The 13,833-nt window shown below is 36.6% G+C and overlaps 2 protein-coding genes across 2 annotated transcripts; one reads left to right on the forward strand and one right to left on the reverse strand.

Moving 5' to 3' along the window:
* Positions 1–2,734: 2,734 nt before the first annotated feature.
* LOC113665731 (microfibril-associated glycoprotein 4-like) lies at positions 2,735–6,119 on the forward strand. The gene is made up of 5 exons (XM_089202061.1): positions 2,735–2,822; positions 3,363–3,619; positions 3,736–3,853; positions 4,163–4,546; positions 5,005–6,119. Exons 1-5 carry the CDS (start codon positions 2,735–2,737, stop codon positions 5,268–5,270), a joined length of 1,113 nt encoding a protein of 370 aa, XP_089058187.1. The 3' UTR covers positions 5,271–6,119.
* On the reverse strand, positions 6,056–8,719 carry LOC149047802 (uncharacterized). The gene is made up of 2 exons (XM_089202059.1): positions 8,483–8,719; positions 6,056–6,625 (listed from the first exon to the last, which is right to left on the reverse strand). The coding sequence occupies exons 1-2, from the start codon at positions 8,680–8,682 to the stop codon at positions 6,460–6,462; spliced, it is 366 nt and encodes a 121-aa protein (XP_089058185.1). The 5' UTR covers positions 8,683–8,719; the 3' UTR covers positions 6,056–6,459.
* Positions 8,720–13,833: the final 5,114 nt, after the last annotated feature.

Raw genomic sequence — 13,833 nt, forward strand, 5'->3', positions numbered from 1 at the left:
GCCCCAGGTATTGAAGAATCTGCAGGTAGCTTTCCACCATCCACGCTTTGAAACTCATGACTCTAGTGACAACAAGAAATTTGTTAGTGACAGGCTCAAACGATTCACCTTCGTTTCACCCTTTACACCCTAACATCAGGATGCATATTCTCCATACTGCTCTCTATACATTTCCTAAGATGATGACAGGGAGAATTTGTTTAACAATCAAGAGCATCTTCAGTTGGTGATCATTTCCTTTCTTCTCATGACCTTAATGTTTGATTCAGGGTCAATAATGTGAGTAGAAATTAGATGTTAGTCATTCTTAAGGGTCAAAGGGTTAATAATCAGCACGGATTAGTTTAGGAACGATTTTCGATTTAAAACCGAATCTCTACGCCAGATAACTCAATGAACAAATAGATAAATAAATAGATAAAGAAATAAAGAAAAAGATAAACAGATAAATTAACTGAATAGGCCTTGAAAATACTTCAACAAAAATATCAAAAATTAGCGCGGTTAGACGTTTCGATGTCTTCCTAAACATCGCCATCAAGAAAGTTAGAGTCGGAGTCGGAGTAGTGACAAATGAGTGTAAGAGATAAAATAAGCACAATGTTAGCATGACTATGTGAAGAGAGGATGATTACAGCTAACCATGGACAGAGGTTTCTTTGAAAGCTGGTTACCGGCGGTGTCTCTCCTCATATAAGACCTCTTACCGCCGTCTGTTTAGCCTGGGAGCAGGCTCTTGTGTTTTCGTGCTACACGTATTTGTAACAGTATATTACATTCTCTGTAACACTGTATATTATGTTCTTAGTCAGGCCAATGGCTTCCCTTGCATTTTATGACCATTTTCTCCAAGTTTCTGAGCACTTTCTAGTAAAATGGCTTTTGTCAGCGGAAAGATATGGAGTCAAAGTGTTAAGTTTGTGATGATATCGTTAATGATTTCAGCATGTACTATGACCCGAAACAGTAAAACGAAAGGACCAAAACTAAAACAAGCGAAACGGCCAAAACAAAACGACCTTTATTACCAAAACAAAACCACTACAACGATCGAGCGGAGTGGAGGATGCAATGTTACGTAAAATGTATACTAAATTTCACTTCAAATATTCTCTCGCATTTAAGGGTTTTAGATATTAAAGCCGTCACACGAAACTTTATTTATCTACCACGCGAGCAGCTGAAACTATAATTTGACGCTTTTTCAGGGTTTTAATTAATATCACTAATATTCATGATATTATTTCTTCTTCGTGGTTGTCAAAGAAAATGAGAGTAATTTTGACAAAATTTTCCCCACGGTTAACTCCGGAGGAAAATGCGACACACTGTGTAGTTCTAAAAGTTCATATTTCCATAAATTTTCAATTTGAAAGACAAAAAACCGATCATAACACTTTAATTATCTCCAGGGAAAATAGAACGACATAGTGTAATTCTAAAACTTCTTACATGTCCCGCTGAAAGTGTTTTGACCAAATAATTTGCAGCTTTATTTAAGAGTTAGACTTGCCATAAAAGTTTTTCAAAACATTCTACTGGATTTTCATCGAAGGATTTCATTGACTGTCATATCCAGTGGTACTAGGATGAGACCAGTCATTTAGATTTAAACACAGCAGCTATGATCTGATGTCTGACAACAATTAGAAGAGCTGGACAGGAAGAATGGCTGTGGCGTATAGAGCAACAATTTTGTTTGGTAACCATAGTTACAGAAGCTCAAACAGTTCTATAAATTAAAGGAAAGCAGGACACCATAAAGTTTTCACTTTTGATAATCCTAGGAACAAAATCAAGTACGAAAAACACTTTTTCGCTCAGAAGGTAAGAAATATCTCTGTGAACTACTTATCTATATATCTTAGACTAAACCTTTATTGCTCAGACCAATTGCGCTGATTGCAGAAATGATGGAGGAGAGTTTTGTGTAAAATTCTGTCAATTCAGACACGCGATCTTTCGCATTCTGTCACATCCTCTTGGTCAAAGTTGTTACAAATTTGAAATTTTTAGGTTGAAGCTCTCAAATACCATCCGAAAGTCATAGAATGCTTACGACCAGTCTAACGAGCATGAAATCGGGTGATGTTTAATGATAACTACCATGCTCAACTACCATTAGTAAAACGAGTTATAAAAAACTTAGGCCTCTGTATTTAAAGTTGCTACAAGGTAACTTTTCATGTTAATAATGTGCCATGCCGTTTTATCGTATTGGAGAATTTTTTGAGATAAAAAAGGATAAATTGTTCAAAGTTTGTATTTCAGAAGTGACCTAACACCCTTGCCGGTAGCAAGTCTGCAAAAATTTGTTTCTTGGTCTTAACGTAATTGACGCAAGTTCAAAGTTAAACAGGCTGAAAATAAACATATTGATAAACTCCTGTCACTTCTGATAAGTGTGATGTGCTATATTTTGTTCTTCTCTGGTACTTTTGAAAATATTATGGCTTATCAGAATGAGATGAAATTTACAAGGTAGGGTAAGAATTTAAAAAATACTCCAATGCAGACAAAATGCGTTACACCGGTCTATTATATCTTCCTCTTTTTGCGGCTTTTGCAGCTGTTAACTCACCTTCGAGAATGAATATTTAATATGAAGAAATTCGTACTAAGTTTTCTTTGAGCAAGGGATGACATAGGCCTGTTTTTATAACAACGTGTTTTAGAACAATTACATAACTGAACAAGGTATTTGCCTTGAATTTACAATTATTTATTTATAGCGATGCAGTTCAAGTTTTCTCTTCAACCGATCATTGGTATTCTATATATCTTCCTTGGAATTATTCTCCCACCATGTTTCTGTTGCACTGGTGAGTATAAATCCCTTTTTGAATTTCTTGTGTTTTTTTCTTTCTGGCGTCGTTTCCTCAAAACCATTACAAGAACTACATATGCTACCTGCTGATCAAAGCAAATAATCTTCAAGCAGACAATTTTTATCCAACCCAAAATGTCTTCTATTACGAAATAGAAGATACAAAAACAGTCAAATTTCAAAAAGATCTCACCAACTGCGCATCAATGTTTCAAAATGACGAATTTAAACAAACGATTCACAGATATCGTGGTGTGGTAATGAACCCTGTGAAAATATTCTTGATACTGTTTATTTTTAATATTTTCTTTGCGCTCATCAATTCACAATCAAAGATTAATTTTTGTTAATGAAAGCCTCCCTGTTAAGTTGAATTTTCAAGAGATGACAATCACCTTTACGGCAAATTCGTCAGGGTTCTCTTGCAGTAAAGTTTTGAAAGAAAGTGGTGTGGTGTGCCTTTTTCATCAATGAAAATAAAAAATTACTTCGAGTGAGTGGAAACTAAACGATATATTTGTTTTGCCCACCATAGACGACGATTGTCGAAACATCATATTCAAGGACCCAATACCGAACATGGCCATGAGAAATCACGCGATCAAAAGTGTAGAGGTGCCCAACGAAGGAAGTTGCCGAGTAATGTGTTATATGGAGCCTAATTGTGTGTCCATCAATATTGGACCTGTTGCAGGAGGAAACCAAAAATGCGAGTTGAATAACGCCACGGAGGAAAGCCATGCTCCATTTCTTCTCGTGAAAAATCCGGGTTACACATATCTTGCAATCGAGGTAACATTTTACATTCTTACGAAACTACCGTGCCAGAAGAGATTGTTTGGTGTTCTTAGGATAAAGACATAACATAAGGAAGATCTGCACACAAGTTTACTTTGTTTTGTCAACAGAATCCATGCAGCAGCAGCCCATGCTTAAACAATGGCACCTATCAAGCTGGGTTTACCAATAAAGGATTTCGATGTGTCTGTCGGGAAAGATTCAGTGGAGAAACCTGCCAAGTTGAAGGTGAAATGGCTAAGATTGTGTGGGCCAGACTCTCGTGTAGTACGCAAGGAGTTACTCACCAAAGTCCCAAACTTGATTTCAAGAACAAGATTTTAACCACTGAAATAAAGCTAAGAAGGAAAAGCCTATTGTTGTAACATTAAATAAATAAAGCTGGTGGATATTAAAGAAACAGAAATGGTACTTGTTAATGTTCAGAATCAAGTTTTATCACGCATAGCATTAGACAGGAAAGCAAGCAAAAAATATTTAATATCCAAACAATTTAAAGTGTTTTTTGTTTGTTTGTTTGTTTTTACTGATTTTCAGTCAAAAGAAACTGCGCAGAAATCTACAATTCCCCGGATAAATCAACTGACGGTGTGTACACCATTAAACCTAATAACTTGCCTGCCTTTGATGTATTCTGTGACCAAACGACAGCCGGTGGAGGGTGGACTGTGTTCCAGAAAAGACTGAACGGCTCGGTTGATTTCTACCGCTACTGGAGCGACTACAAATGTGGTTTTGGTGACCTGTGTGGTGAATTTTGGCTCGGACTGGACAAGATTCACCGCCTGACCTCAGATGATAACAACGTGCTGCGTGTAGACTTGGAAGACTTTGAAGGAAACACAGCTTATGCTGAGTATAACTTGTTTGGTGTTATGAGTGAGAAAGACAAGTACAAGCTGATCCTTGGTTCGTATTCAGGTAGAACTGTCATTTCGTCTCCTATATTCTAGTCATTATAAGAAGTGGGGGGGGGGGGAGGGGAGGAGAGAGCTAAGTAATGTAAATATGCTTAAACTCTTTAATATAATTCAATAGCTTTGGAAGACAAAAAAGTAACCTCAGCTCATCGATATGCAATCCTGGACAGCACATACCGGACGTTAGTTAGTCCAAAGGTATTCGCCGGTGGATCATGCGCAGTTAAACTGACGAACTAATCCAACTCTGATGAGTGTCTCGGCAAACATAATTATTGGCATTATCATATTGAGTAATTCAATCTCTAGAATCTTTGACAGGAATCATTGCTAAGAATGCTTTTCATCCATATTATTATTGTTAAATTATACTTATCTGACATTTCAAGTTTTGTTCTGCCATACGAGCGGCTCATTGTTGGTCAAACGTAATACTCATACTGCTGCTCACTTTTTCAGGAAATTCTGGCAACTCTCTTGCTTTCCATCGCGGTATGCCATTCACCACTAGAGATCAAGATAGCGATAATCATGAGCATCACAACTGCGCCATTAAGTTCAAAGGAGCTTGGTGGTACAATAAGTGTCACCACTCAAATCTCAATGGCTTGTATCTTCATGGCAGTCACTCGTCCCATGCTGACGGAGTGAACTGGAAAGGCTGGAAGGGTCATAAATACTCTCTCAAGAGAACCGAGATGAAAATAAGACCAGTGGATTTCTGAACTGTCACGTTTATGGCACAACAATGAAACAGTACCAACTTAACAAAAAAACGAGTGTCTCGATCAAGTATATTCAGCATTACACGATCACTCTTAAATCGGAGCTTAGCGAAACGTTGTTCAGGGTTTTTCTTCCTTCTTTGTACGTTTTTCAAAATAGGAATAATTGATTCTGTACAATCGGCCACTTAACCAATAATAATAATAATAATAATAATAATAATAATAATAGTAATAGTAATCATGACTTAATCTATTTAGCGGTACATACAGAAAGCTCCTTATCATAGTTGGACAGTTAACCATAAGTAACTCTGAAAAAATGCGTCTTTAATCTTTTCTCGAAAAACAGAAACTAATGAACTCAATTCAAGGTTTATGGGTGAGACATTATATAGCCTTGGCGTAGCGGTTGAAAAGACCCAGTCTCCATAAAAGTTTTAGGTAGGTTTGAGGAATTCACAAGAGTTATCCTCGAATCTCATGGGCTTGTGTCACCATGGCCAGCCTATACTCTTCCTATCTCGGTTATACAAATTTTGATTCTTTAAATTTTTGACTCGTATTTTCACTTGACGAAGCAAAAAGCAATCACACAGCCTTAATTTTTTCAAAGTCAATAGCAGAAGAGTAACCCAGTCGCTAATTCAGTTCTAGTACCCTTTGATTTCTATAACGAAACCCCAAACAATTACTCAATGTTTTGACTCTAAAGAACGCTAACAGAAAAAACAAATATTTCAAGTTTTAGTGTACAATGTAACGTAATGTTGATGATTCTAAAATGCTTCAAATATTGCTTTTATTTGTATTTTCTTAGCTTTTGTTAAAGTAAACACCTTGCACTTTTATCGATAAACACATTGCACTTTAAATCATAAGAACATATTGCACGCCCAAGGTCCATTTTGTAGATATCGCTCATCAGGTGATTATGTTACAAACTGAGTTAGTAGAAATACCAAATGTAAGGATAAGTAGGTGAAATTTCTTTTGTTTATTCCCTCCTAGTCTCGGAGCCATGTTAGAATCTTGATATATCGAAAGTGGCGTATTGGATCACTTGTGATCATTGGTTTGCAGGCTAAAAGAGGAATCATAACAGCATTATTTAATTATAAATGATTAAAATCTTTGATACATAAAACGTTTTCGATTTTTGACGATTTGAATGCAATGGGGAACGAAATCAAGAAATCGAGACCGTTCGTTTGGCTCGTTCTGCGGCTATGGCGTCCAACTCGTGTAAGGTTTTTAATTTAGACGTGAGTTTGTCCATATCTTTGGGTGCACGCCCCAGATACTGAAGAATCTGCAGGTAGCTTTCCACCATCCACGCTCTAAAACTCATGGCTCTAGTGACAACAAGAAATTTGTTAGTGACAGGCTCAAACGATTCACCTTCGTTTCACCCTTTACATCCTAACATCAGGATGCATATTCTCCATGCTGCTCTCTATACATTTCCTAAGATGATGACAGGGAGAATTTGTTTAACAATCAAGAGCTTCTTCAGTTGGTGATCATTTCCTTTCTTCTCATGACCTTAATGTTTGATTCAGGGTCAATAATGTGAGAAGAAATTAGATGTTAGTCATTCTTAAGGGTCAAAGGGTTAATAATCAGCACGGATTAGTTTAGGAACGATTTTTGATTTAAAACCGAATTCTCTACATCAGATAACTCAATGAACAAATAGATAAATCAAAAGATGAATAAATAAAGGAAAAGATAAATTAATAAATTAACTGAATAGGCTTTACTAAAAAACATTTCAACCCTAAGCGCGGTTAGACGTTTCGATGTCGTCCTAAACATCACTAGCAAGAAAGTTAGAGTCGGAGTCAGAGTAGTGACAAATGAGTATTAGAGATAAAATGAACACAGTGTTAGCATGCTTATGTGAAGAGAGAATGATTACAGCTAACCATGGATAGAGGTTTCAATGAAAGCTGGTTATCGGCGGTGTCTCTCTCCTCATATAAGACCTCTTACCGCCGTCTGTTTAGCCTGAGAGCAGGCTTTTGTGTTTGGGTTTGTTTAGAAACTTTCAGGGAGAGGAATCGAACCTCAGACCGTCGGATTCCGTTTTCCGATGCTCTACCACTGAGCCACAGAGACTCAACAGTGAGCGAAGTCTATAACGAATTTATATGACACGCGTCCTGCATACTGTTAGGATCAACAATGGCGATAGCGTCATGTATGTAAATAAATAAGAGAGATGGTAAGTTTAGAGCTCGGTAAAGAAATAGAGAAAGATGTTTTACGTATAGTCACGAGCATCGGACAAAGAAAAAACTCTGAGTTCCCACGAGGAGTCGAACCTCAGACCTTCGTATTCCACACTCCGATGCTCTACCAATGATGAGCCACACGTTGAGCGAGGTCTATTACGAAGTTCATACTCGGACACGCGTCCAGCGTACTGCTAGGATCAGCAATTCAATAGCGTCATGTTTGTAGATGGAATCAAAGAGATGGCAAGTTTTGAACTCGGTAAAGAAATAGAGAAAGGTGTTTTTCGTCGTGTTACGAGCGTGGGACTAACAAAAATTCTGAGTTGTCTGAGGACGTATGACTCAAAGACCACAGACTATATACTATGGTTTATATGGCCGTGAATTCCCGCAATGGCGCTGCAAAAAAAGGTCCAAAATTGGTGTCCGATAGGTCGCGAATGAAAATCTTTGAAATTTTCCAAAATTTGACCCATAGTAATACTGGTAGATTAACTGGAAATCTCTTTTCTCGCATTCGAAGTATTTCCATAAAAACCAATCAAAAAGTGAAAAAGGTAAAAACAAAACAGTAGCCTGGGGGAGAGGGGAGGGGAAAGGGCGCAGGGGAAAGGGAAGGATATAGAATCTAGTTCTACAGGAAAAAGCTTGAATCTTTAAAGCATCCCATCGGTTATCGAAGCGGAGGTGGGTGGGGTTTGATCCTTATCAAGGGCTCCGATATTTTTATCTGTCCAACGTCCACGATCAATAAAGCTGTACAGAAATTTCAGTATTTGCATTTCGGTCTGTTAAATTTAAGGAAATCTACAAATTATGACAGTTTGCTACAGTAAAAATACATCAAAAAGTCAACAAGGAAATTAGAGGAAGTGCCCTGCTAAAAAATGGTACCATTAACAGGAAAACGTGCAAAGAAAAAAATCTGCGGCAAGAATAAATTATTTCGAAGTGAAATAACACTATCCACACCTGAACACAAGCAGCATGCTCCGTGGAAGCTGTTTTAGAATTATTACTTTCTCGAAGTGTCCTTCAGCGAGCTTTGTCGTGATTGTCAAATCCTCCTCAGTCACTCTTAAAGTAAACAGCGTTCCAGCGCTTCTCCAAGCGAACGTACGTTGAAGAAGAATCTGACAAAAATTCTCGAAACCTGGGAGATAAAACGACATTTAAAACGAACACAAGTCTAGATACCTACTTTTTAAACTAACTCTTGATGGATATATCCCACTATAATTAAAAAAATGTATACTGTCATGCTCGATGTCATTGTTTGTGTCGAGGCTAATCTGTACATAATGCTTCATAATGACTTTGAAAAAATATCAAATGTAATTAGTAAGAGTAGGCGAGAACACAATAGAATAACAATAAAACATGAGTTCAGGGGTGAATATCATCTGCTATGTGTTGAGATATTTCTCTTAATCAGGTAGAAAAGTCACAATTAAGGTTCCCTCGCCGCCTAATACTAAGCCGATGGCAATCAAGAGATAACTGAATTTTCCCGTGAAGTAGATCAGGAGTAGACCATAATCTAAACAAGAAGAATATGACGACTGACATCAGACGCCCGAGGGAATTCATTTTATCATTACTGACTGTTATTTTTTTTTTATACTTTTTTGGTCGTTAGGTTCGCTTCGTTTCGATCGTTTTATTTTGGTCATTTCAATTTACGCGTCCATACGTTTTAGTTAGAATTTGCTCGCGTACGCCCTAATTTTGAAATTGTAACAATTCACGGCAATTTCATATGATCAGCTTATTAAACTCAAATGTCTTAGCTTTCGCAGTCTGTCTTTCGGAGAATTCTGACTCGGGCACATTATAGGTGCATCGATTTATCCACGGTGTAGGCGCAGCCTAGAAACTTCTTTCCCAGAAAAATCAAGATTTCCGGCCTCAACATTAAGTGTAAACAAAACTACCTCTTTTAACACTGCGGAAAGCCGCTCAAAATCTTCAGGGAAACAAATTATTGTACAGAACTGTTGCTTCTGTCTAGCTTATCGAGTAGTTTTAATTTTCGAGAGCATTTTTTGCAAGATACTTTCTAACTTGGAAAAAGCATAACCATAGATATAACACCGCAGTTAACACCGGAGGAAAATGCGACATATTGTGTAGTTCTAAAAATTTATATTTTCATAAATTTTTTTTTTGAAAGTCATAACACCTCAGTTACCTCCAGGGAAAATAGGAAAACATTGTATAGTTCTAAAACTTCTTACATGTCCCGCTGAAAGTGTTTTGATCAAATAATTTGCAGCTTTGTTTAAGAGTTAGACTTGCCATATAAGTTTTTCAAAACATTCTCTGTTTTTCATTGAAGTATTTCGTTGACTGTCTTATCCAGTGGTACTTAGATGTGAGATCAGTCATTTAGATTTAAACACAAAAGCTATGAGCTGCTGACTAACAACAATCAGTACAACTGGACAGGAAGAATGGCTGTGGCGTATAGAGCAGCAATTCTGTTTTGTAGTTACAGAAGCTCAAACAGCTCTATAAATTAAAGGAAAGCACGACACCATAAAGTTTTCACTATTACAATACAATACAATATTTATTTGCCATATACGACATTTACACATGGAAAAAAAAAAAATGAAGAAAATTGATGACAGAAAATAAATGGCGAGAAAACCTGAAAGAAACCACGAGGCTTATAACAAGTCAGGTTTTCTCACTTAAAAGAACTAATCTTATATTAGAATTACAATATGGACTTATGGTAATTAACTTTGACCGCGCACACGTACACACACACACACACGCACACACATATTAAGTAAGTTAGTTAAGAATTACTGCCTTACAGAAGCTAATACTTAGAGAGAAGAAATTCCTTAAGCTTTCTTTTAAAAGAAGCGGAGGAGGGAGAACTAGTTATGTCAGAATTTAACGAATTATAAAAGTTTGGACCTTGAAAGTAAATTGAAAACTTCCTGGTGTTCGTTCTGCACAGTGGCAAACGGAAGGACTGAGCATTCCTAGTATTATAATTGTGGATTTGACTATTCAGTAAAAAAAAGTTATTGAATTTGGAAGGGAGTGTAGAGTTCTCGAATGAAAACATAAAAGTACCTAATTGAAACGAATGGATATCATGAAATTTTAAGAGTTTAAGTTCCTTTAAAATAGGGCCAGTATGGGCAATGTATGTAGAATTGCTTACTATTCTTAACGCACGTTTCTGTAAGGTTACAATTCTTTGAAGGTTTGACTTATAGGTACCAGCCCAAGCTAAATTGCAATAATACAAATATGGAAGGATCATAGAATTGTATAAAGTACGAAGGGAGTGAGTAGAGAGAAAAAACCTAGATTTATGAATAATACCTATAGATTTGGATAATTTATTTGCTGTTAAGGATATATGCGATTTCCAGGTCAAATTGTCATCTAATAAAACACCCAAAAACATGGTCTCAGAAACACGAAGAATAGGCTGCTCATTTATGAAAACTTGAAATTCAAAGGATTGCTTCTTTTGCCAAGGCTTGAATACCATAAAATTAGTCTTGGCTAAATTCAAGGAGAGCCGGTTTGCTGCAAACCAGGTTGACAATTTGTTTAATTCTCTATTTAATGTGTTAATTAGGTAAACAGGGTCATTATGGGAGATAAATAAGTTTGTATCATCAGCAAACAAGATTGCATCAAGCAGGGAAGCATTGTTCAAATCATTAACATACAGGATAAAAAATAAGGGACCAAGAATAGAACCTTGAGGCACCCCACAGGGAATCCCCTGTGGGGCAGATCTAACGTTATTAAATTCGACAAATTGTGTCCTCTCAGAAAGATAACTTTTGACCCATTCTAGTGCCAGACCACGGATCCCATAATGATTGAGTTTTTCAAAAAGAATGTCGTGATTTACCGTATCGAATGCTTTCGAAAGATCTAGGAATACTCCAATGGCATGTTCTTTTCTATCAAATGCAGAAGAAATTTTGTCACACAAATCGATAAGCGCAAGGCTAGGAGAACGATTTTTTCTAAAGCCATATTGATTATCACATAAGACATCGGAGTCATTGAGATAATTCATAATACGGTTGTAAATTATTCGTTCCAAAAACTTTGAAAAGCACGGTAGAACAGAAATAGGTCTGTAGTTGCTGAAGAGAGCTTTGTCACCTGATTTAAAAATAGGTATGACACGAGCAATTTTCAAATCATCCGGAACGATACCATGAGTAATGGAGAGATTTACAATGTGTGTTAATGGAGAGGTGTGTGTGAGGTGTTAAGGTGTGTTAACTATTGATAATCTCAGGAACAAAACCAAGTGCAAAAAACACTTCTTCGTTCAGAAGGTAAGAAATATCTCTGTGAGCTACTTATCTATATATCTTGGACCAAGCCTTTCTTGCTCAGACCAATTGCACTGATAGCAGAAATGATCGAGAAAACTTTTGTGTAAAATTCAATTCAGCCACACGATGTTTCACATTCTGTCAAAGTTGTTACAAGTTTGGTTTTTTTTTTTTTATAGGTTGAAGCTCTCAAATACCATACGAAAGTCAGAATGCTTGCGACCAGTCTAACTAAGATAAAATCGGGTGATGTTTAATGCTAACTACCATGCTCAACTACCATAAGCAAAACGAGCCATAAAAAAATCACCCCTCCAACGCTGATGGAGTGAACTGGGCTGCGTGGAAGGGAAATCACTACTCGCTGAAGAGGACCGAGATGAAAATAAGACCAGTAGATTTCTGACTTCAATTCATGACTAACTATTCCCATAGTCTTTGGCCAACAGCATAACTTTAACACAGTTGAAGTTTAAAAGAATTGATTGATTCGAACAAATCTGTTTAATAATCTCAAATGTGTGGCTTATTTTCCGTGTAAATCATGTAGTTCAAACCAAGTATTTTAAATTTTGGTAGTTTTAATTGCTTCCTTGCGTTTTTTTTATTGTTTTCGTCTGAGTTTCGGTGTTTGCGTTTTGCCTTTGGTGCTGGATGGCGGTTTCTATTACGTTTTCAGTTCAGGAAAAATTGATTCCGTAGAGTGGTTCATTTACCTGATACGGGCGATTCGATTGCCTTTGACATGTTTCTGAACTTTTATGAACGCTGTGTAGTATTAACTCGTGTTTGTATTGCTATATGGTAGATGAAAAAAAGTCGCTGATGTAACGATTTTACATTCTCGTTTAAAGTTAACAAAAAGTTAGCGGACGCGCACTAACTTTTTATTTACTACTTTAACGAAACACAAAACAAAACGGGGTATTTTAAAGTATTTCAAGAATTCAGCCAGAAAAGTAGATATTTCAAGTTTCATATTCTTTTGATTTCAATACGCTGTATCAAATATTGCTTGCATTTATCTCCTTGCTTCTTTTTCAAGTTATGAAACATTCAACTCACTATCTCTTTTCTGATTAAGTAAGTTAGTAAGAGTAGGCGAGAACACAATAGAATAACAATAAAACATGAGTTAAGGAGTGAATATCATCTGCTATATGTTGAGGTATTTCTCTTAATTAGGTGGAAAAGTTACAAAACTAATGGAATCTCCTGAAGCCTATTGATGTGAATTGTAGAAAGGAGGACAAATCAGTTGACAAGTATAGAGAGTGATAACCAGAAACTTTATCATTACAACTCTTGCAAATTAAACAACACCTTTTCCGAATAGTCGTAACAAAGTAGCTTTTCAAGTTCATCGCAAGTCGAGTGTCGATTAATCACATCCTGCTTTCTTACTTGGTGGTATTACGCGGAGGGAAAGATTTCATGAGTTTATGAAATATTTAGTTTCTACAGGTCCATTTTTTGCACGAGGGTCAAGGTATTCACAAGAGCTACGTCGATTGAAGATGAAAATAATATCATCAATAACGCTCTGTTTGGAGGCGTTCGGAATGATAGCCTTAGAAACCCTTACGGGGAATAATTTGCATTATCAACTCATTTAATACAACTAAGTTATCTTGTCATTAATAACAGCCTGTTTTAACAAGAGCACAAGACCGCAAATTAGGTTTTCGCGCAAGATGAGGAGTATCGTACGACGCTTACTTGTAACAGTATATTCTCTGTAACACTATGTTTATCATTACTAAGGCCTATGGGTGAAAAAAAAAAACTCAAAGTCGACATGTACCCCTTGCATTTTATCGCCATTACCCCCGCGTTTCTGAGCACTTATTACTGTAACATAAAATAAATAAAGCTGGTATATATTAAGGAAAAAGAAATGGTACTTGTTAATGTTCAGAATCAAGTTTTATCAAACATAGCAATAGCCAGGAAAGCAAGCAAAAGACAGTCAATATCCAAACAGTTTAAAAT

Source organism: Pocillopora damicornis, chromosome 3 (assembly GCF_964200805.1).
Source record: "Pocillopora damicornis chromosome 3, jaPocDami1.2, whole genome shotgun sequence".
Taxonomy (NCBI): Eukaryota; Metazoa; Cnidaria; class Anthozoa; order Scleractinia; family Pocilloporidae; genus Pocillopora; species Pocillopora damicornis.